The 25,000-nt window shown below is 46.7% G+C and overlaps 1 protein-coding gene and 1 long non-coding RNA gene across 2 annotated transcripts in view; one reads left to right on the top strand and one right to left on the bottom strand.

Annotated features, from left to right (window-relative positions):
- The window catches only part of fars2 (phenylalanyl-tRNA synthetase 2, mitochondrial), a 41,887-nt gene that overhangs the window by 3,577 nt on the left and 13,310 nt on the right, over positions 1–25,000 (bottom strand). Inside the window, exons 8-9 of the mRNA XM_068581344.1 lie at positions 9,298–9,458; positions 6,016–6,194 (exon numbers count right to left, since the gene is read on the bottom strand). Coding sequence (XP_068437445.1) covers positions 6,016–6,194; positions 9,298–9,458 — 340 coding nt within the window. The remainder of the gene's footprint in view (positions 1–6,015; positions 6,195–9,297; positions 9,459–25,000) is intronic.
- On the top strand, positions 17,304–22,684 carry LOC137788547 (uncharacterized). The gene is made up of 2 exons (XR_011077764.1): positions 17,304–17,548; positions 22,564–22,684. It is a non-coding gene; the product is annotated as an uncharacterized lncRNA (long non-coding RNA).

Raw genomic sequence — 25,000 nt, 5'->3', positions numbered from 1 at the left:
AAACGTGTTTTGATTTCTGACAGAGAAACAAATGAGAGAAACAAATGAGTGTGTGAGAGAGAGAGAGAGAGAGAGAGAGAGAGAGAGAGAGAGAGAGAGAGAGAGAGAGAGAGAGAGAGAGACTTGTCTCAGAGTGACACCGTTTCATTAGCGAGTGAAAGCCATCGATATCTCTGGCTTCACAGACACAGACGACCTCTGTTTTAGTCTGTTTTTGAGTGATGGAGGTTAGTGTGTGTCCGTGTGTGTGTGTGTGTGTGTGTGTGTGTGTGTGTGTGTCCGTTGGCCGCTGCAGTGCTTAACGTCCTCGTGTTATCAGACAAGGTGTTGCTTTAAAAGCCAGAAGATGAATGGAGAGGTGGGGAAGGAACCAGGAAACAACACCTGAGGAAGGCGAGCGGTTCCACGAAGAACGAGTTTCTGAAAGAACAGAGTTCTTCAGTGGGCCATGAGGCCCAGAAGCGTTCTGGACCTCCAGAACCTCAGGACTGAGGTCCTGGAGGAGCCGTTGCTCCGGAGAAGGCAGAAGCCTCAGAGCCGCACGTCGTTCTTTTGCTTCCTCGCGGCAGCTGACTTCCTGTTCTCTGGAACGGACACAGTCGCTTGAAGCCCACATGGAGCTTGTGTGTGTGTGTGTGTGTGTGTGTGTGTGTGTGGACGCTCTTGGAACAGAGAGGATCCCTCAAGAGGTCCAGAGTGTTCACCAGAAAGAAAACACGTCTCCGGCTGCCGCCTCGCAGCAGTTGGATTCCTGCGACGCGGTGACAGGAAGAGGACCAAAGACCCGGGAGTTCTCCACACACCTGGACGACATCATGGATGTGCGGAAGGAAAATGGTTGCTATATCATCGTGTTTGCATGACCAGAGTGGTGTCACTGAAATAGGATGAAATGTGTAAGAGGTCACACCACACGTCCGGTCAGCAAAAACTGTGGTGGGAGAGGAAATCCAACTCATACCCAGAGAGGACGAGACCAGGGGCTTGAGCTGTAAACAGGGACGGTGCCAACGGCTGTGTAGCAGAGCGAGGGAGGCCAGAGCAAGGGAGGCGAGGACATGTCGGGGGCGGGGAGCATTGTTATGATCCCCGAAGTTAGATAATGGAGCCCAGACACAAGGAAAAACGCTTAAAATGTCAAGAACAAAGTTGAGCAACAGGAACTGAACGGGGTGTGTGAGCGAGGGACTTTTAGTCTGCACGAAAACATGTTCATCACTAAATGTTTTGGGGTTTTACAAGTTAGTTGGTTCTGACGGTGGAGTGATCCAGCTCGCCGTCAGGGGGGAATCCGGAGCCAACCCGGTTTTATTTGTATACCTGTTGGTGTTATGAATGAAGTTGACGTGGAGCAAGAAAAGCTTCATCCAGTCTCTGGTCTCGGTCTGTGCGTCGTGGAATCACTGAGTGCCACCTGATCCAGGATTTTGTGGGATCTCAAGTCAGATTCAAACCACAGGACTTGTAGCTGTAAGAGCGATTGGGACACATTTGCCTGCGAGGGACCATCTTTTTAACCACAACAGATGACATCATGGATGACATCATGGTGCTCAGTTATATCATTCAGGTTACACAACAGCTCCTCTGGTCCTTCTCATCAGCCCAAAGACAAACACAAACAAGATGGTGACGAACAGAACCCCAGAACACTGGACCGGAACATCAGACTAGACCACCAGAACCCCAGACCAGAACCCTGAAGTGTGTCCTGAACCAGAACCCTGAGACTTACAGGAACAGAAAGCTGCTGAAACAAAGAAGTTGTCCTTTCAGTCAGTGAAACAGCAAAAACTGCAGTGATGTGGATTTTATGTGACAGCAGCAAATCCCCCCCCCCTCCCTCCTCGCCCCCCCCCCTCTCCCCTCTCGCCCCCCCTCCTCCCCCACCTCACCCCAAGTGACCCAAGCAAAGCTGCTGACTGCATGATTCACCGGGGCAGGACAGAAGGTGTGTGTGCGCTGAACATTGGCAGCGGGACGGCGGCACGACCGGCTCATCAGTGTGTGTGTGTGTGTGTGTGTGTGCGTGCGTGTTTGTGTGTGTGTCGTCAGTCCGGAGGACACGAGGCACCGGGAGGAGGAGACGGATCTGGTTTCCTGCTGCTTTTCCAAAGAGCCACGATGAATCGGCACAAAAGAACCCGACGGAGAACATTTGCGGTGTTTGTGTTGTGGAGGCGCAGGTGTCGCCTGCAGGTAACAGGAAGGGGAGGAGCCACATCCCTTTAGAGGCAGGCCAGCTCTCTCTTTGGGGTTAAAAATAACCGACATGTGTGCATCTAAAATAAGCCTGAGAGTCCTGTGACTGTGCAGGCGATATATTGAATAATATCATTATGATTATAAACTCCCACAGTACAAACACACTAATGTTGCTTTATACATATGTATGTGTACATTCACCACGCCCACCTTCAATAAGACACGCCCACCTTCAATAAGACACGCCCACCTTCAATAAGACACACCCACCTCCAACAAGACACGCCCACCTTCAATAAGACACGCCCACCTTCAATAAGACACGCCCGCCTTCAACAAGACACGTCCGCCTTCAACAAGACACGCCCACCTTCAATAAGACACACCCACCTTCAACAAGACACGCCCACCTTCAATAAGACACGCCCACCTTCAATAAGACACGCCCACTTTCAATAAGACAAGCCCCACCTTCAACTAGACACGCCCACCTTCAACAAGACACGCCCATCTTCGATAAGACACGCCCACGGGAGGTGTGAATCCCACTGATTCACTTCTTGCTCATGAGCACTGAACACACGTTTCTCTTTGTTTTGTTGTTGATTTCATGTAGAAAATATAAATAGTTGTGTGTATTTCAGTTTGTGTGTTTGTGATACATTCATACGTTCTTCAGCTTGTGTGTGTGTGAGAATGTTTTTTGCTCTCTGATGTGTTTATCAACTGAAGTGAGAGTGAAAGTGTGTGTGTGTGTGTGTATGTGTGTGTGTGTGTCTGCCACCGTAACCTCGATGCTCAATTACACCCAGATTACCCAGAGGCCCTTGGGGCTGTGGCAGCCGGTGAGCTCGCTGATATAAATCTGGTCTGTTGTTGATACACCAGCTCTCTAATGCCCATAAAACATTACTGCTACACACGCACACGCGCACACACACACACACACACACACACACACACACACACACAAAGAATACATGCACAAACACATGAGGTGCACACATGGTAGAATACCAACACACACTATTAGGACACTCAGGGGAGCTGCAGTAAGCTAATATGCTAACTCTGCAGGGTAAAAGGAGGAGGAGGAAGAGGAGGAGGAGGAGGAGGAGCAGGAGGAGAAGGTGGAGGAAAACAAGGAAGAGGAGGAAGAGGAGGAGGAAGAAAGCTGTGGAGAAGATGAGAAGGTGACATTTTGAAGAAGTGAATGAGATGATGTTGACATTTGGAGAAAAGTTAAGGTGCCATTTAGAAAACACGACAAAATAAACTGTGTGTGTGTGTGTGTGTGTGTGTGTGTGTGTGTGTGTGTGTGTATGTGTGTGTGTGTGTGGTTAGGATCATCACCAGTATTGACAGAAGTTACGTTCTCTGTCTTTTGTCATTTGAAAACATAAACGTTTCATTGAGTGAATTGTGAGCAGAACAATTATTACTGAGGATCAAAATGTTCTTCTTTAAAACACATACATGACTTTCATCAGCTGTTTGTTACGGCATGCAGCTCTAACACATGAAGCACAGACTTCTATACAACCAGAGGAGTCGCTGACTGATTGATCGGACGAGAGGACGACTGAAGCTGAGGCAGAAAGTATTGAAACGGCGGCTTCGCCTCCGTCTGATTGGTTGTGGGAACAAAAAACAATCATCTATTATTCAGCCGAATAACTCGCTGCAACCTGCACACCGGAAAATGACATCTCTCTCTCTCTCTCTCTCTCTCTCTCTCTCTCTCTCTCTCTCTCTCTCTCTCTCTCTCTCTCTCTCTCTCAGCAGCAGTAATACTCTATCTAACGACTCCCCCTCTTCTCGTCATCTGTTTCCTATTCATCTGGGAGAGGTGGTCTCTCTCTCTCTCTCTCTCTCTCTCTCTCTCTCTCTCTCTCTCTCTCTCTCTTCTCTCTCTCTCTCTCTCTCTCTCTCTCTCTCTCTCTGTTAAATCATTCATTGAGTTATGGTGGGCAGCTGCCTCTCTGTCTCCTGCTGAGCCTGCAGAGAGGGAGTGAGGAAGATGAAGTGATGACAGACTGACAGGTGGAGGAAGAGGAGAGTAAAGGAAGCTGAAGCTTTGTTTCGGTTGCCGGGCTGCAGATTCTTTTGTTGAAGGCAATAAAACTGCAGCAGATAAAATGTTTTTCAGTAAACAGGAAATAGAAGCAGATTTTTTTGGTGCATATAAATATAATTTTTTGGGGGGGCTTATGATTGTGCCGTGGACCTTCATCCTGGTTCTTCCCCCCTCGGGGACGGCTCTCTGAACCCCAAATTAATCCCAATACTTGTGTTTATTGTATTTGTTCAGCAAAGTCTTGGGAAAAAAATGAAAACTGTAAATAAAAAAATAAAAATCACTTTTAAAAGATATTTTGATCATAACTATGAACATCCAGCATGATATGAGCCAGATTCCCCAAAAATGCCTCCTGGAGCGTCAATAAGACACCTTTTTAGAAAGATTAGGACCTAAAGAATCAGAATCTGCAACAAAAATCACAATAAAACAAAGTCTTGTCCTGTTAGGAAGAAGTTTCAGTCAGAAAACTGTGTCGTTTGGTTCAAAAATGGAAAAATTACGAATTTGTGAGGGGGCGGGCTCTGTCACCTTGATTGACAGCTCTGTTGGCTTATCAGGTTAGTCCCGGACAATACTATTCAGATTTGTGGGGAATCGAGACACCGGCTTTGATTTGTTTCAACGGGATGCTGCTTATGAGCAGGAGGGCGGGCGAGAGAGCACCGGGGGAGGGAGACAGAGAGAGAGAGAGAGAGAGAGAGAGAGAGAGAGAGAGAGAGAGAGAGAGAGAGAGAGGCACTTTGTTCATCACTCCATTATCTTTACTACTTTAGTTCTTTGGAGGGCAAAATGTATTTGAGAGGTTTCCGTTTCCGGCATCTTTAGTGGGTTCAGATCGAGTTACGGCCATAATGCACATTATGGAACTCACATCATCCAAGCAGGGGCTTAATAGAATAATAATAATATTAGTATTAATAATAATAATAAAGTAGATACGTGAGGACCAACAGCGCTGAAGGAGAGACTCGTCTTCCCGCTTTCTCAACGTGACATCGAGCCAAAGGAAGATCTCTGAGAGTTCTTACTCCTCAGGTTCCTGCTGTTATTCATGTTTGTGTGTTTGTTTGTTTGTTTGTTTGTTTGTTTGCGGCATCACGGAGAACAACAACAATAACTGACACGTCGGATTTCCATGAAACTTTGAAAGCAAACGACCACAAAGTCAAATTAAGACCCGATAACGTGAAGAGGTGAGAGACCAGAAGAGAGAGAAGAAAGATGGGAAACACGCCCGACTGAAGCTCAAGAGTCAGTCTGAGTGTGTGTGTGTGTGTGTGTGTGTGTGTGTGTGTGTGTGTGGGAAAAAGGTCGCCATTTAAAAAGACATTAAAATGCTGAATGATGAATAGTGTTGGACATTTTTACGCACTGCAGGGCCCTCGCTGCACGCACACACACACACACACACACACACACACACACACACACACACACACACACACTAATGTGCAAGGTCGAGAGTGTGTGAGAGAGAGTCACAGTGATGTGAAAAAGGACTTTTTAGCCATAAGGTAGCTACCTCCCACTGCTGCCCTTTACACACACACACACACACACACACACACACACACACACACACACACACACACACACACACACACACACACACACACACACTTCTTAAAAAATTAGATGTCAACAACAAGCTTGAAGGTGTTCACAAAGAACAACTGTGTGTGTGTGTGCATGTGTGTGTGTGTCTGTGTGTGTGTGTGTGTTCCTACTCGGGGTGTGTGAACTGGTCCACCAGTGAGACTTTCTCCACCAGGTCTCCCGCGATGGAGCGAACCAGCTCGTAGAAGTCGTTCTCCGAGAAGCCGTCCTCTTCGTCCTCTTCGTCCTCGTCGGTCTGCGGCAGCCAGAAGGAGATGTGGTTGAAGAGGGGAGGGAACTTACTGAGGGGCTGAGGAGACAGAGAAGGAGACTTTACTGAGGGGCTGAGGAGACAGAGAAGGAGACTTTACTGAGGGGCTGAGGAGACAGAGAAGGAGACTTTACTGAGGGGCTGAGGAGACAGAGAAGGAGACTTTAATGAGGGGCTGAGGAGACAAAAATAAGACTTTACTGAGGGGCTGAGGAGACAGAGAAGGAGACTTTACTGAAGGGCTGAGGAGACAGAGAAGGAGACTTTACTGAGGGGCTAAGGAGACAGAGAAGGAGACTTTACTGAGGGGCTGAGGAGACAGAGAAGGAGACTTTACTGAGGGGCTGAGGAGACAGAGAAGGAGACTTTACTGAAGGGCTGAGGAGACAAAGAAGGAGACTTTACTGAGGGGCTAAGGAGACAGAGAAGGAGACTTTACTGAGGGGCTGAGGAGACAGAGAAGGAGACTTTACTGAGGGGCTGAGGAGACAGAGAAGGAGACTTTACTGAGGGGCTGAGGAGACAGAGAAGGAGACTTTACTGAGGGGCTGAGGAGACAGAGAAGGAGACTTTACTGAGGGGCTGAGGAGACAGAGAAGGAGACTTTACTGAGGGGCTGAGGAGACAGAGAAGGAGACTTTACTGAGGGGCTGAGGAGACAGAGAAGGAGACTTTACTGAGGGGCTGAGGAGACAGAGAAGGAGACTTTACTGAGGGGCTAAGGAGACAGAAACAAAGACGCAGAAATGAAAACGCAGTCAGAAGTTCTGCAACTTTTTCATATATATTTTAAACCAAATTTCATTTAATTTACCGGAAAGAATTCAGACTTTTATGATGGAAGATGTCAATAAAAAGTATGTTTCCTGCAGCCAGTCTCCAATATGTCTCATTATGTAAAATAAGTAATTTGTTTTTACTATTGCGGCAGAAGAAGGAGAAGAAGAAGAAGAGAATAAAGAAGAAGAGCTGCATGAGGAGGGAAGAGAAGGTAAAACACAAAGACAATAACACATTAAAACTTCATCAGACGACAGAACAAAGCGGATGTTTTATGCAGCGACAGACGGAGGTTTCTCTCGTCTGACTCGTTTATTATCCTGTAAATAAACACAGAAGTTGATCTACGTCCACATCGGTTTCCCTTTTCTTCTTGTCTCTCCCTTTAATGTTGTCTGGAGAGAAATAATAATCCGTCATGTATTTATACATTAAAATAAAGTATTGTGTTTAAGGATGGGGGTGGGGGAGGGAGGAGGTCTGTGGGTGGATGGACGGGTGGATTGGTAGGTGTATGGATGGATGGATGGATTGATGCATAGGTGGATGGATGGATGGATGGATGGAGAGGTAGGTGGATGGATAGATAGGTAGGTGGATGGATGGATGGATAGATGAACGGATAGATAGGTAGGTGGATGGATGGATGGATGGATAGATGAATGAATGGATAGATAGGTGGATGGATGGATGGATAGATGAATGAATGGATGGATAGGTAGGTAGGTGGATGGATGGATGGATAGATGAATGAATGAATGGATAGATAGGTGGATGGATGGATGGATAGATGAATGAATGGATAGATAGGTGGATGGATGGATGGATAGATGAATGAATGGATGGATAGGTAGGTAGGTGGATGGATGGATGGATAGATGAACGGATAGATAGGTAGGTGGATGGATGGATGGATGGATAGATGAATGAATGAATGGATAGATAGGTAGGTGGATGGATGGATGGATGGATAGATGAATGAATGGATAGATAGGTAGGTGGATGGTTGGTAGGAATGGAGGGAGGTAACTGGGTAGGTAGGTCATGAAGGAGGTATAGATAGGTGGGACTAAGTTAATTATATTTCATATTGTATTAATATTTCAATATAAAGGTAAGCAGGTCGGTTGGCGGCCGGTTGGCGAGGCAGGTAAAGATAAACGAGAAGAAAACACTTAACTGACACAAAGGAGGCGACCAGAGGAGAGATGGAGTGTTACTGAGCTCCTTCAACTCCATCAGTTTAGTGGCACTGGCCAGCTCCCTGGTGTGTGTGTGTGTGTGTGTGTGTGTGTGTGTGTGTAGTGGTAGATAAACATGGACACACACACACAGTCACAGTTCATTACCGTTGGATCCAGGGGGGCTGCGGAGGTTTTAGGGGAGAGGTGGAGAGTCTCTGCCCAGGAGAGGGGCTCTGACCCTGGGCAGCAGATGAGCCGTGCCCCCCTGGTCCCTCTGGAGGAACCGGGTTCATCAGTGAAGCTAACAGGATGAGGACCAACTCCACGGAGGTTCATCCTCATATCGATGTCTTTTTTCCCCTCCTTCTTTCTTTCCTTGTTTCCTACATTATTTCTTTCCCTCGTTTCAATCTTGCTCCATTATTTTATTTTCTTCCTTGAGTCTCATCCTGTTTGCGTCCATCTTTCTCCTCCCTCCTTCCCAATTGTGTTCCCTATTTTCTTTCCTTCTTTATCTTTCTTTCCTTCCTTCACTTGCTTCATTTCCTTCCTTCCTTCAAATAGTTTTTCAGGTTTCATTTTTGTTTCCTTACTTTTTTTCTTTAAAAATTAGTACTTTTCATCTCTTATTTCTTCTTCTTTCTCATCCTCACTTCTCATCCCTTTAAGTTTGTCTTGTTCGTCTATGAATCTTTTATCTTCACGTCTCTAATTGTCTTTTGTTTCCATCCACTTGCGCTCTACCTTCCTTCCTTCCTTCCTTCCTTCTTTCCTCTCTTCTTCTCCTCTCTGCCCTCCAACAGTCACATGAAATGTGCTTCATTAGCGAAGACGCAAGTTGACAAAAAAACACCTTTAGCAGGGACAGAGTAACCGCTGTGTGACCCCCCCCCAACTGTGTGTGTGTGTGTGTGTTTGTGTGTGTGTGCGTGTGTGTGTTGATGGAGGTCGGGTACAGTGAGTGGTGCCGGCTGATGTTTGCCCCCACTGCCAAGATGTTTTAAACATGAGGTTGAGAGGCTAGAACACACACACACACACACACACACACACACACACACACACACACACACACAGTCTTTGACGACGAACATAAACCCTCAGAAGCTGTGAGAGATTCAGGTCTTAAGCTAGAACAGGATCAGGTCTTAAACTCGCTCCCTGCTTCCTGTTTGTACCTGGAAGACGACGCGCTGCTGGATGTCCTCCACGCTGAACTGCTTCAGGAAGCGTTCGTCCTGACTCCAGAACAGCCGGATGTCCGGGATGCCGTACAGGACCATGGCCAGCCTCTCCAGGCCGAGGCCGAACGCCCAGCCCGCCTTGTTTCCAGCCCCGGCTGCAGAAAACACAAACAAAAACATGTAAAAAACCTTTGTCACCTTCTGTTTGGCTCAGTGTTTGAAGCAAATAAAGAGACAGCTACGTCCATCAGGAGGTGGAGACCAAAAACTGAGCTAAAAGAGAGAGAATACTGGACTCATATCCACCAGGAGACAAACACAAAGACTCCTCATGAGTCTTTGTGTTGCTGGACGTCTACAGACTGAGGCTGTGACCAATAAGCTCTTTAACTCACAATATAATACGGGTAGATGAAATCAAGCATTCTGATTGGTTGAGAGTCACGGGGTGTACTGTATTGAGCCATAATGTCCTGTACGCGTAACAACACCCTAGAACTGTACATTATTGAGGATACAGTACTGCATCTAGTACCTTATTGCTTAAATAACCTCCTTACGAGGTGCTGATATGTTGAATCCTACCATCTAGTGCAAAACTAAACCGGATTACTGGATTAAAATAGACGCATAGATTAATTAAAACCATTAAGAAGTAGAAACCAGTTAGTTGTTGGAAGCAGCACTCGTCCTCGTTGCTCAGAAGCAGGACTCGCTCTCGTCGCTCAACACTTCAACGGACCGCGGTCGATAAACACACAACCTTCGGCTGCCACTCGCTCTGCTGCGGCCGCTTCACTTATTTCTTGATACGTTATTGATCGCCCGGGAGGGAAAACTCCACTCCGCTCTCTCTACTCCGCTCTGCGAGTGCGACTCCCTGACCGGCGCTAACGCGCGCGGACTCAAGGGCAGCCGGGCAGGCGTCGTAGCGGGAGATGGTAACCGGCAACCAGGAAGTGTTTACGAGGCCGGTTTAGAGACGGTCGGAGTTTCTTTGGTCTCATTCAGTATTTTACCCTCCACATCTTAGTCAGAGTTAGTTTTACAGCTTTATTGATCATGTAAAACCTGTGGAGAAGGGAACCTTCCAAGCTGTTCTGACTCCATCTAACAGACACAAACTTAACTGACTCCAGGTCAGTGTCTGCGGGGCAATGAGGTACAAGTACTGTAAAACTACAATACAAAAAAACACCTCTCAAACTGAAAGTAATCTTTGGGTATAAAAGTTTAAGTTGTCAATCATTCAGACAGAAAGAGAGTTTTTCAAGAAGCAGATTTCCCATTTTCAGACCGCAACTCTTCGACTGCTCCGAGGCGGGTCGAAGCAAAGGGCAAACGCTCCAAGGAATAAAGGATTATGGGTAATTCTGAGGATTTCAGGCGTTTCCAGCTTGGGACCCAGATGAGAGGGAAGTGGTTTCTCTCTCTGGGACAAAGACTAATTGAGACAAACCGGTTTCCTCTCTGAAGGTCGACCCTCCAGACGCCGAGTCCGTGACCTCTGTCTGGGCCGTGAGCCGCAGTTTAAGAAACGCAGCGTGGAAAACAGTCAGCCAGAGATTTCATTCTGAATTTAATTAAGTCAATTCAGGAAAAGGATATCCTTTTATATTAAAACACTCCAGTGCTAAGACATTTGAACTCGTTATCGGCTCAGGAGTAGATCTTTATGTAAGTCTCATTTATTACGACAGAAACAACCCGTCCACAGTTTAAATTCCTGTTTGATGAGATTAAAAGGATCAGAGCTCAACAATGACGTTACTGCCCTTTCAAAATAAGAGCCTAAATAGTCGTAATAGTCTAGTTCTGCAACTTTTACCTGTTAATTTGATGATGAATCAAAAGTATTTACATGCACACATGAAAACGTTGACCTGTTGGTGGCGCTAAATGAAAAGTCCTCACAGTCCTCACACTAAAGGGAGCATGAACGTCTGAACACACGAGAATCCACGAGGTAGACGTCATGTAAATTCATTTTAAATCGGCCTCACGGTGGCGCTAGAGGAACGGTCAGGCGGTCACCAGAGCGGTCTAGGATTCATCCTCTGGGGAACCTGAATATATGGAATAACTCTCATGGCAATCCATCCGATACTTGAGATGTTTCCATCTGGAACAAAGAGATGCACCATAAAATCTCCAAAAAAAAACACCGCAAAGAGGCGATCAATGTCTCCTACATATTTAAATCCAATGTGGAAAAACAGAATCTATTGATTTGTGACAGCATTAACATGAATCCCCTACTTTACAGTCCAGTCTCACATGTCAAGTCCCTCTAAACTGCCTCCTCCTCCTCCTCCTCCTCCTCCTCATTGAAGAGGTTTTCACAGGGTTGCAGCTTGTAGGTGGACCCAGCTGGTAAACGGGTAATTGAGATGTCAGACGTTCTGGTTCAACTGTTCAAATGTTAATAATTCATGAAGCATCTTGTCGTTTGACAAGATCCCAAATATTCAAGTGCGGAATCTGGTCTGTGAATTACTTCCATTGATGAATTATGACAAAAAATATGTTATAATGTGTTGTATTGTATATATGAACTTTCTAAAGGACCGTTCACGTTCCATCAACCCGGTATGAGGCTGGTGTGCCAACATGTTTGATGTTTTCTTGTTACGTATTATTGCAAACCAAGTCCACCTGCCTGGTACTAATAAAAGCAACCTCCCCTTGTTTCTGTACATATTATATTTAGAGTATAGATGCATTTGAAGCCCAAACATGACGTTGCTCCTGAGCCGAACTCGGTGGCTGTAGCACCTTCACAAAACCACGATTGTTTCATACATTTCAACGGTACAACGGGGCATTACATCCCACATGAAGGGCCCAAAATGTGTGATAATAACACCAGGAAGTGTTGGGAAAGCTCTGCTGTGTCTCAAAGGCAGAGGTAGAAGCAAAAGAAGGTGCACAACGCTCTGGGCCGACGTCGGGAAAGTCGGGTCCACAAAGTACACGAACCAGATCCAGAAGATCGTCGCTCACGTCCTCATCTGCGATCGACAGTCTACATTGGTGTCTTTTAACCACGGCCGCCGTCTTTCTCCGACCTTAAACAACGGGTTTGAGTTCCCTAAATCAAACCAGAGCTCAACCACGGAGGCTGCGGATCAGACAGACCTCATACCGAACCGTTTCTGTGGCGGTCTTCTGGGTACTTTTGGAATGGGGCCGGTTCAGTTCTGTGTGCTGCCGGTCGCGCCGAGCCCAGAGGAGAAACATTACGAGCCACAGCAGAAGGAAAAATAGAGCAAATGAGGGAGAGATTAGATTCCTATATTATCACTTTTCACACAAAGCTGCAGGAATGATGAGCTGCGTGCCGCCGCAGGATGTTTGCAGGCTCGTGTTCTGGGGTCGGCGCCCGGGTGGAGGAGTGGGCGGAGAGGAGCGCCGCGTAATCTGGACATTTTTCTAAATATTTGTGCGTGGGGGCATTCAAATGCTTCTCCACTAATGAAGAAACACACCCACGAGCGCACACACACACACACAGACACACACACACACACAAAACAAGAGGCGGGTGGCAAGCGAGAGAAAAAATTATCTGCTTTGATTGGAAATGCTTCTGCTTATTATGATGATGTGTACCACACACAAAATCACACACACACACACGCGCACACATACGAGGGGGGCCCCCCTCATATGTGTGCGTGTGTGTGTGAGTCCACAAAGCACCCGTGCATGCAAACACACACACACACTTACTCCTTTACTTCCTGGTCTTGTCGCCCCTGGTCCAATCAGCAGAGGGGGAATGTGGTTTCTATGCTAATGAGCGTTGGGTCGAGGGGTCGCAGGAGACGAGGGAACGCATTGGAATGAATCTCCACTTCATGATAACGCAAAAAATCAATCAAATCTGTGACCCCGCTCTTTCTCTTCCTCCTCTTCCTGCTCCTCTTCACCTCCCTCCTTCTCTTTTGTCTTCTCTCCTCATTCATAAATCTCCATCGGTATTCTCTCCGCTCCGTTCCATTCATTCTTTCATTTATCTCTTATTCCATATTTCAATCATTCACTCCCCCCCCCACCCCTCCCGCCCTCCTCGCTTCTCCCGCCTCCCGTCGTTTATCCTCCTCTTTCGTCACACTTCTCTCCGTCCGGAGTGTCTTTTCCGTCTGGAAGGAAACGACCAGTGAAGACGTCGTGCCCGACACGGAGGAAAGGTCACATTTAGAAAACAACAACGTAAAAAACTCATTGCTATTTTAAGTCCTCAAAGAGCCGCAGGGGAAAATATAAAAGGCTTATTGCTCACTTATACTTCCATATTCATGTTATAGTGTGGAGGTCAACTTATAAAACATTTATAAATTCAACTTCTGGTTACAGAAACGAGCGATACGCATCATGAACAATGCTGGTTACTATGGTTACTATGAGCACACACATCCATTGTTTGTCAGATCTATATATTTATATATATATTTTTTCCTTCTTTATTTCGATTTAATGATCTGATTTAATTGATAATAATAATTTAGGATAGGAATCTATGAGCATTATGCTTCTACCTGAACCTTCACTCTTCCTGTTTTGTAGTTAACATTGTGGCTTTGTTGTGTTGTGATGATTCACTGAATAAAACAAACAAACAAACAACACCTCTGACTGACGGACATTCTCCCTCTTGCTTCAGTCTCTATATCACAACGTGGCCAAAGCTTCGGCCCCGTCGTCGTCATCGGCCCGCCATGAGGCTCAGGACGGGTCGGTCATGACCTCATGGACTGGATCAGAGCATCCATCCTGCTCCGCTCCTCGTTTTTAATCAAAGTGTTTGAATCCCCTCAACACTCCCGTCCTCCCTCTCCTCTCCCCCTCTCCTGGTTTTAATTCCTCCGTGATGAAACATAATTCCTCGCCTGCTTCTCCCCTCCTCCGTCTCCGTGCCCCCTGATTATATTTGCCATAAATATATTTATGGCTGCGTTATTAGAGGCGGCGCGGCGGCGCTGGGTTTAAGCTGCAGGATTGTGATGAAGTGTAATGATTACACTCGCGGCCGTGGAAGGAAACACCTCTTGTGATTAGACGGCGTCCTGCGAGTGGAACCTGAGACGCTTTAATGCCTCTTCAAACATCATTTAAAACCAGATCCACCCAGCGAATGAGAGTAGAACCAAAGCAAAGAGAGAAGACAAAGCATCTCGTGACACATCTGAGGAACCCAACCCTAAACTCCCAGAACATTGTTCTCTAACTGGGAATAAGGAGCTCAACTAAAACTCCCTCTTCGTGGCCGAGAGTCTGCAGCTGTGAATGTCGCTGCTCTTCTACTCGGCAGGTATTTCTAAAGGCTGTCAAATACTAAAATATTGAAATACTGCAATGCTCATTATGCGCCAGCTCTCGTCTTTGAGGGTTGACGGGAAGGAAAACAACTAACCGACAAACTTTCTTCTCCCTGAACTTTTTTATTCCTTCCAGATGAAGAATGTTTGGGGGCTTCAGTCTGGAGGGTCTGGAGTATGAAGGACAGACGGTTGCTCGCCAAACGTTGGTTCGGGGTGTAATGCAGGTTTAAAAACAGGACATGAGGTGTAGGAACAGTCGACACGTTGGATATGTAGAACAGTAGAAGGACTGGTCTATGAACTGGAGGGTTGGGGGTGTAGAACTGACTCATTCAGGACCGGCTTGTAAACGGGAACATTGTGTCCCAGGAGAGGTCTGGTTTATGAACTGGAAGTAGAAGTATGTCGGACTGGGGGGTGAACTGGGGCTTTGATATTTGTCTGGGCTTGTGGTACTGGACGTTGGACTGATCTAAAGCCTGGAGACTGGTTGTGTGAGGTGAAAGGGTTCGTGGGGACTTTGTGGTTTAGGGTTGAGGTCTTTAAAGGGAGCGTTTCATGGCCTATTAACCACAATGTGAGCGGTAGGAGCGATGCATCACCTGGACCCTACATGTCTTAACATAACAGAGTAGAACTAGTCTGTATACAGGTTTTAGGATCTGTCTATACACTGAAGATAAGAAGTGTACCGTCATTGGTTTCGGGTGTAAATTGGGTGTGTAGTCCGGTGCGTTGGGGTTCAGGACGGTCTGACGAGGCGCGTTGGCGTGGAGGTGTGACGAGTAGGAGTGAAGGATGAAACCGGAGTTTCCTGCCCAGAAACAAGCCAAACCTCCGGCGCCAAGAGTTATAGACGGGGACGACCTGAAGGTTTGGCAGCGTGGAGCTGATCTATGAACAGATCTTTGCACTTGACATTTCAGGCTTCGGGACTGGCCTATAAGATGAAGACACGCTGTGACATATGACTGCGGTTGTAGACGAAGGGCGTAAGGACTCGTCCTTAAACCGGAGCTTTGAGGTTTGCGTGACGCAATCTGCAGATCTCTGCGAGCATGTGTGCGCATCAGGTGTCAGAGTGTCAGAGCCTCTCTGCCGCATCGCATCTGAGCCCGTCGTCCCATCTGGATCGGCTCAACCGCCGGGATCAACGGCGAAAGTCTGTGAGCCGGCGAACATCGTGCAGAAGCTGCCGGCAGACGAACCCGACAGCTAACGGAGAGAGAGAAGAATCACACATCTGACGCACGAGGCGCTGACGCACAGGCGGCCAAGAAGAAAGCTGGGAAAGACGCCCGACTGCTGCTCGAGAGTCAGTCTGAGAGTGTGTGTGTGTGTGTGTGTGTGTGTGTGTGTGCAGAGCATCGTTGAACTGAGCCGCAGTGTGGCACAGACGTCAGCCAAAACAGATTGCACGACACAAAACGGGGATAGATGGCCTGAGAGCAAACATCATGTGTGTTAGAATGTGTGTGTTAGAACGTGTGTGTGTGTGTGTGTGTGTGTGTGCGTGTGTGAAGAGACAACCCCCTGCCCTCCCTCATTTTACTCTCACTCAGCTCTGCAATGCCAGGCCTCCTCCCTTAGCCAATCAGGGACGCTCGCTGGTTTCGGTGGGGGTTGTGTGTGTGTGTGTGTGTGTGTGTGTGTGAGCGTCTATACGTGTGTAGCCGTATCGGCGTCTATGATGACGTCACGGCGTGACGATCACGTGACGCGTGGCGGCGGCTGTGATCGCGTGTTCAGACAGAAACACACAAAGCTGTAAACATAAAGTCGCAACGTTTAATCACTTTGACGTTCGTGACTCATCGAGACACTCGAGATATCTGAACTGGACTAAACCAGTGCTACTAAACCAGTGAATAATGGAGCAAACCATCAGAAGGTTTGTGACCACAGTGAACATCAGAGAGAACTGGACTAAACTAAGACTGCAGACTATATTCCACTAACGAGAGGAAAGCAGCTCAATACATCTGGAAAGACTCAGAGCTCCAATGTTCACTTTGTTGCTGCCAAAGAACCAAAGAACTCCAGCGAACGTCAGACTGAAGAGAGTAAAGATACTGGGCATACTGGGGCATACTGGGCTCAGAGACTAGTGGGTACAAGATAAAACCCAGTGAATACTGGCCCAAACCAGAGCGTTTGGGATTTAAGTGAACAAATCCCTCCAATGTTGCTCTGTTTCAGGATGAACCAAACCAGTGTAAAACCACCAGTGAGTACAGGACCAGACCAGTACTTAGTAACCAGCACATGTTGGACAAAATTAGTGCCAACTAAGCAGTGAAAAATAGATCAAACCAGTGCTACTAAACCAGTGAACAACGGACTAAACCAGTGCTACTAAACCAGTGAACAATGGATCAAACAAGTGCTACTAAACCAGTGAACAATGGATCAAACAAGTGCTACTAAACCAGTGCTACCAAACCAGTGAACAATGGACCAAATAAGTGCTACCAAACCAGTGAACAATGGACTAAACCAGTGCTACTAAACCAGTGCTAATAGATTTTGGACAAGAGCTTGTGAATCGTTCCGTTTTCAAACAATAATTAGTTGTAAAATGATCTTCAAATAGTTTCCTCAGTGTTTCCTGGGTAACGAGAGGCTATGGTAGATGCCTCCCAGCAGTCCCAGTCCGCCACTGTACTGGGCCGGTGAGAGGAACCGGTTCACACGGAGCCCTCGGGGCTCGTCGCTCCACCTCATCCGTCACCGTCAGCTCCTGACTGGACTACTGGCAGCAGCGTCTCCCAGCGCCATCACTCATAGAAGGAAACGCAGTGGCAGCTCTCCAGGAGGGAAATGCGGCCGCAATGCACCATGGGAGTCCAACGGGAACAACAACAACAACCGGAACGGACCTCAAAACGATGCAGGACGACACGACGAGTGTTACGCAAAAGGTATTAGACCTGCATCGCTGCTGAATTAGTGATGAGGATGATGAAGAGTGATTAGTTACCAGGCAACACGCAGGTTTAGACCAATGAGGAAGATGAGGATGAGGAGGAAGGGTCAATTAAAACAGACTTCAAGAACCAATTAGTGTTCAAAGGGACCAGTTCTCTGATTCATGAGTTATTATAATACTCTGTATAATAACAATACCTGAGAGTCTAATGATCAATATCATAATATCTGCGGGACCAAGAAACAGATCAACGCCATTTTACAATTTCTGAACCGATAAACTGGCTTTTTTGGACTGAATATGCTTCCTCACACGTCAGTGCTTGTGTTTATTGTGATTATTATTGCATATTTAGATGCTCCAGGTCCTAATCTTTCTAAAGACATGCAGTGTTCCTCTGTGACGGAAGGAAGGAACCCAACAATACAGATCCAAAACTCTGGGAGCGATCAAGGGGTCATTTTTGGGAAATCCTGTAGCTCGTAGAGGAGAACCTTCTAAACCTTATGGACCAGAGACGCATTCTCATGGTCCATGAGGTCTAGAAGGTTCTCCTTTAGGAGAGGAGTTGTACCTGCTCGTAGAGGAGAACCTTCAAGACCTCATGGTCCGGAGACACGTTCTCCTGGTCCATCAGGTCTGGAAGGTTCTCCTCTACAGGCCAAGTTCTACCTGCTCGTAGAGGAGAACCTTTCAGACCTCATGAACCAGAGACGCGTTCTCCTGGTTCATGAGGTCTAGAAGGTTCTCCTCTCGGAGACGAGTTCTACCGGCTCGTAGAGGAGAACCTTCTAGACCTCATGAACCAGAGACGCGTTCTCCTGGTCCATGAGGTCTAGAAGGTTCTCCTTTACGGGCCGGGTTCTACCTGCTCGTAGCTCCTGGATGAGCAAAGCACCGCGTCATGAATCACAAATGTCCGAATCCTGAGTCACAGCGTCCGTGTTGAGTCAGCGGTTCCTGACCACGCCGTCAATTCTTAGAGCGAAGGCAGAAAATAGATAAACAACAACAACCAGCATCTCTTCATCATCGTCACTTCCTTTCATTCTGAAACCGTTTTTTTTTTTTTCCACTGAAATCGTGTTCGCTCTGTCGAGTGGGCGAAAAAAAAAGACTCACAAACATGAGTCACGGTTACACAAATACTGCTGTCGTTAGTATTTATATCCACGAAACGCACAAATGCTCAGGTGTGTGACGCAGAGATGAACCTCCTACACACACACACACACACACACACACACACACACACCAATCAGCCAGAGCTCAGGCTGTAATTACGGGCGGCTTAGCGGGCGTGGCCTCTGGAGGTCAGGAGCTGCTCACAGCTTAGCGGACTGATCCTGTTTAGTGGAAGTTAAGACACTTTGTCATCACACTGCTTATCATCCCAGTGTAGTCCTGGTCCTCTGCAGTCTCAGTGTAGTCCTGGTCCTCTGCAGTCTCAGTGTAGTCCTGGTCCTCTGCAGTCTCAGTGTAGTCCTGGTCCTCTGTAGTCTCAGTGTTCTCTACTCAGACCCGTGTGCTCGTTAGTACATCGTCCTCTCTGGACTACAAACTGGATAATGAGGCGAGAACATCACCCGCAGACGGAGGGAAACCTCCTCAAACAGCAGCGAGTGTGTGGACTCGTCTGCTTGTCAGAGTGTGTGGTTGTGTGTCTCTGGCTCTGCAGATATAAACGTCTGTCTGCCTCTCCATCTGTCTCCCTCCATCACGGTTGGGAATTGTTGAGGAGAATCGGTTCCTCCTCCTCCAACTGGAGATAAACGCTGTAGAGACGCACCGACAGCAGCTCCAGTGCTGCGTTCAAGACCCAACACACGTAAAAGTACAGAAGTATGAAAATACACTGAAGAAAAAAAAGATTCATTTTGCAGAAGCGACATCGTACGTTTCTGTAAAGCAGAGATACAGAAAAGATCTTTCTTAAACACATTTCATATCTGCCTCGTAGCGCAACAATGTAGCGCAACAACGTAGCGCAACAACGTAGCGCAACAACGTAGCGCAACAACGTAGCGCAACAACGTAGAGCAGCAACAGTGTAACAGTGTAAAATAAAAGTATAAAGCAACAATGTAAAGTACCAGTGTAAAGTACTAGTGTAAAGTAACAGTGTAAAGTAACAGTGTAAAGTAACAGTGTAAAGTAACAGTGTAAAGCAACAGTGTAAAGCATCAGTGTAAAGCAACAGTGTAAAGCAACAGTGTAAAGCATCAGTGTAAAGTAACAGTGTAAAGCAACAGTGTAAAGTAACAGTGTAAAGCAACAATGTAAAGCATCAATGTAAAGTAACAGTGTAAAGCAACAGTGTAAAGCATCAGTGTAAAGTAACAGTGTAAAGCAACAGTGTAAAGTAACAGTGTAAAGCAACAATGTAAAGCATCAATGTAAAGCATCAATGTAAAGTATCAGTGTAAAGTAACAGTGTAAAGTAACAGTGTAAAGCATCAGTGTAAAGTAACAGTGTAAAGCAACAGTGTAAAGCATCAGTGTAAAGTAACAGTGTAAAGCAACAGTGTAAAGCAACAGTATAAAGCATCAGTATACAGCAACAATGTAAAGCAACAGTGTAAAGCAACAGTGTAAAGCATCAGTGTAAAGTATCAGTGTGACATAATGTAACCACGTATCAATGCAGCATGACGTCACAGTCTCACGTCACACCTCGTTTATTTCTCGCCTCATTTTCCTCCTCGCAGAACGACAGGCTCAAAAAGAGAAGGGGGAACGAGACGAGCTGTTTAACGGCGTCAGACGTGATTAATCGCTGGCAGAGAAGGTGAAGTGATTCCAAACAGTGATTCAACCTGAGCGCTCCGTAATGAGAAAAGAGCCCGGCTGCCTTCAGCCTAATACAGACGTCTACATGTTAATTAGACTGACACGCCTGAGTGCAAGGTGTGTGTGTGTGTGTGTGTGTGTGTGCGCCTCCTGAGAACTCGTGCTGCTGACGGTGGAAGACTCCTCCGTCTGTAGACTTGATCAGAGAGAAGTAATAATTGAATCTCTGCAGCGAGCAGCTCATCGGGACAGGAAGTGGGCTAAAAGAGACGCTCAGGACTCGTTCGAGGTTTTCTCTTTCACGCCTGCTTTCAGAACAACCTCATCACACACCTGACACCTGACACCCGACACCGCCGCCCAGGTGCCACTGTGAGTGTGAAGGGAGCTGCATCAGAAAGAAACTGGAAATACATCGTGAAAAAAATCATTTGAATAGTTTTCCCCCCAACAGATTGTTGCTTTCATGTGAAGGACTTCCTGTTTCCGCGTCAGGTTTCAAACATTCTGATGGAAGTAAACCATGAAGCATTCGTGACATTCTGCTCCTTGGCGACAGGTGCTTGAAAGCCTCGTCACAGTACCGTAACGTCTGACGGGGACATTGAACGCATCATCAGGCTGATTCACGCGTTATTCACAGCGATGCCGATGCCTCCGCCTCACCGTCTGCTGGTCCTCACTTCGTCTTGAGCGTCCAGGTCCGTTGGAGCGTCACGTCTTATTCATGAGCTCACTTCACTCATCATCTTTATCATCATCATCATCATCATCATCATCATCATCATCATCATCTCTCTCGGTCCCTTTATGGTTTCTTTAGGATATCAATGCTGCTTCTTTGTGTCGACACGTTGCTTCTTTCCTGTTTTCAACCATTTCAAAATGGAGTAAATGGTTCTCTCTTAACTTCCTGCGATCTGTGGGCTAACTTCATGTAACAGACCAAGAAATTATATTCCACAGTTGTGAGTTTTGATTGGTCCTCATCCAGCGGCTCATTTGATGAAGTTACTCCTCTTTTTCGTGTTTTGTTTATCTCGTACTTTTTAAAATCTTCACGTTGAACGCGAACTAAACTCCAGTATTTTACATCCTCAGCAGGTTTTGGGCTACAATGTATTGACCAGTAACACATATTGCAGAACGTGACCAATCAGAAAAGGTCTCAGAATTACTACTCAATAATCAATAAGTACATTTTATTTCTTATGAAAAGGGGATTAAGCGTTAAGTTTCTCTTGGTATAAACTGAATCTCACAAACCCTCAGAACTTTATCCGTTTCCCAGACTCAGAACATTTGTTGCCTCGTGAGCTTTCACGTACAAGGAATTTGTCTTGACGGGGGGGTTTAACAAATAACAATGAACATTTAACAATAGACGGAGTGCAATACATTGGAGCATGAATATTTACGATGAAATCTGCAGTAAAATATACAAATTAAAGTTAAAACAAAGTGCATGGAATGTAAGTGTTATGTGAAAGTGTATTTCAGTATGAGGTGTGGAGGGATGAGCAGGAGTGACATTGTAACTTTTTATCGTCGAGTCACAAGTCAGGATTTATGAATAATGCAGTTATGTTTCTTCTGTGACGAATCCATTCGTTCATAAACGTCTAAACACAGAAACGAGGATGGAACGACGTCCACAAACATAAACCTGCGTATCCACGAAGCGGCCGCTTCGTTTCACATCGGAGCTTTTTAAGTTTACGAGCCTCTCAGGAATGTTGACGGTAAACTATTAGCTTTACGTTCCACAGACAACGATTCCAGCTCCAAGACATTCAGACTTATGTATTTTTAATAGACGGAAGAAGCTTCGCGGTGAGGAGCATCCGTCATTGTGGGGAAACCTCGCTGGTGAGGCAGCGACCGGATGAGGACGCCAACGCCTCCAGACGAGAGCAAGGAGAGGACCATTAGGCTCCGCCCCCCTCACTAGAGGAAGAAACACGGCCGTGACCTTCTCTCTCTCCTCGTCTTGTCTCGGTTTCACAACGACGAACAAGATTGTTCTGTCGACTCGTCCGCTGGAGGATTCTCTGTTCTGGTTCTTCAACACACGTCCAGGCTGTAGTGGCCTTGAAGAGGGGCGGGGGGGAGGGGGGGCATGCTGATATGAAACCCATTAGTTCTTCATTCAGGAAAAGACTACAAGCTACAAAACTACTAAATAATGAGGAAGATGTCTGCTTCTGTCTTTTTCAGGACGGTGCGTCACATATACGACACTTTGGGACTCGACCGCCGGTCTCCTGGTTGAAGGTCCCGTGTTTGTTGGACTGATGGACCTCCAGAACTTACATATTTAAACCTTCTATTTCCACTTTCAAGTCTGAAGAAGATCTTTCATCAACTTTATTCCAGAGACTCTAGACGTTTAGCCGTCCTTCAGACCGACTCATTGACTCCAGACTAGATGTTTAGCCGTCCTTCAGTCCGGCTCGTAGACTCTAGACCTCCAGACGTTTAGCCGTCCTTCACTCCAGCTCGTAGACTCTAGACCTCCAGACGTTTAGCCATCCTTCACTCCAGCTCGTAGACTCTAGACCAGACGTTTAGTCGTCCTTCACTCCGGATCGTAGACTCTAGACCTCCAGACGTTTAGTCGTCCTTCAGTCCGGCTCGTAGACTCTAGACCTCCAGACGTTTAGCCGTCCTTCACTCCAGCTCGTAGACTCTAGACCTCCAGACGTTTAGCCGTCCTTTACTCCAGCTCGTAGACTCTAGACCAGACGTTTAGTCGTCCTTCAGTCCGGCTCGTAGAGTCTAGATCTCCAGACGTTTAGCCGTCCTTCACTCCAGCTCGTAGACTCTAGACCAGACGTTTAGTCGTCCTTCAGTCCGGATCGTAGACTCTAGACCTCCAGACGTTTAGTCGTCCTTCAGTCCGGCTCGTAGACTCGAGACCTCCAGACGAGTCAACAAGGTAATAAAAGTGCCAGATGTTGAGATTCACCAGTTCTGATTAATACACTTTTGTTTCATCCAATAAAGCAGAAGAGCTCCAATAAAAAGAGATTAAAAGAGATTTGGGCTGATGTAAAGACGACTCCATCTGGGTGGTTAATGGGTGCACTGGTGCTGCTGGTTTTAACGGCCGTCCTGACAGGAAGCTGACGGGATGGAGGCCGACAGAAAGCCGCGAAGTCTGAATACCTTAAGGTGTTGCATCTGGACCGTGCGTTGTGTGGTGAAGTGTCCTAACCTGAGGTTAGCTTCACCAATAACCTCAAGACGTATTTTAGCCTTTAAACTTCAGCGCGGTTTCTCCTGCAGGTGAACGCCGACAGATGGACACGAGCAGCGGCGGTTTCTCGTCCGCTTCGAGGCTCCGAGCCGCCTCGTTACTGTCGTTTCTCTTCACTCGAGCCGACTCCGCTCAGCGGGAACATCCACATCAAAGCCCGGCTCTCAGATTAACCTTCTCGCCGGCGGCGAGCGTGGTGACGACGAGGAACACTAATGTTGAGTGAAGCCGCGAGAGTCGATCAGAGAGACGCCGTCAGAGCGGGAGTTCATCATCCGGGCGCCAGAGATTCATCCTGAGAGACGGATGAGGACCGAATACTGAGACAATCAGCTGTCTGAGGAAAACGTCCTGCACCAAATATATATAGATATATAGCTCGGTTTTTGGCCATCGCCATCTTGCTTTCTGACCGTCGCCATCTTGGTTTTGTCAGTCGCCATCTTGGTTTTTGCCTGTTTGCCTGGTTTTGCAGCAGGTCACTACAAACTATAAAGGTGAGAAGCTTCTCTTCCTCATGTTGAAGATGTGCTTTTTAATAAATGTCTGTTATTAGTTTTCTTTAGTCAAATTAAACAAACAAACAAAAACGTAAAACTATCACGTTATTTATGGGTAGTTTTCTTTCCTCAATTCATGAGTTGTTATTCACTCAAACAGGAAGTGAGTGTGAAGGATTCTGACTGAGTGAAACGAAGACCTCATGAAACGTGATCTATTTTTATGTGCACGCACTATTAATAGACGCGGCGGCGGCTGCTTTAATATTGAAGAGTTAGAATGGAGGCTGCTCAGCCAGAAAACACTGCAGCTGCAGGAAGAAGCTGCAGGAAGAAGCTGCAGGAAGAAGCTGCAGGAAGAAGCTGGATAAGGAAGCTGCAGGAGGAAGATGCAGGAGGAAGATGCAGGAGGAAGATGCAGGAAGAAGCTGCAGGAAGAAGCTGCAGGAAGAAGCTGCAGGAAGAAGCTGCAAGAGGAAGCTGCAAGAGGAAGCTGCAGGAAGAAGCTGCAGGAAGAAGCTGCAGGAAGAAGCTGCAGGAAGAAGCTGCAAGAGGAAGCTGCAGGAAGAAGCTGCAGGAAGAAGCTGCAGGAAGAAGCTGGATAAGGAAGCTCCAGGTTTCTACTTCCTGGTTCATACGTGGATCAATATTACATATTGATAACGTACTTTACCACGTTTACACATGACGTGCATTTAGTTTTATCATTTAGTGTGAGATTCAAAAGCTGTAATGATTTAAAAAACAACAAATGATCAATAAACAGCTGCACACACTCAGCTGTCAATCATCCAGCTCTCAGCTTGTTATGGAGGAGGCAGGCCGAGCCGGATCACTGCACAAACAAATGTGTGTTCTGCCCCACACACGCCCCAGAGACACACACACACACACA

The sequence above is a fragment of the Clinocottus analis genome, unplaced genomic scaffold (assembly GCF_023055335.1).
Source record: "Clinocottus analis isolate CAN_PGR_092001 unplaced genomic scaffold, fCliAna1.0.p SCAF_18, whole genome shotgun sequence".
Classification (NCBI taxonomy): domain Eukaryota; kingdom Metazoa; phylum Chordata; class Actinopteri; order Perciformes; family Cottidae; genus Clinocottus; species Clinocottus analis.
Note: the sequence above shows the minus strand (reverse complement) of the source record. Positions and strands in the feature narration are given on the sequence as shown.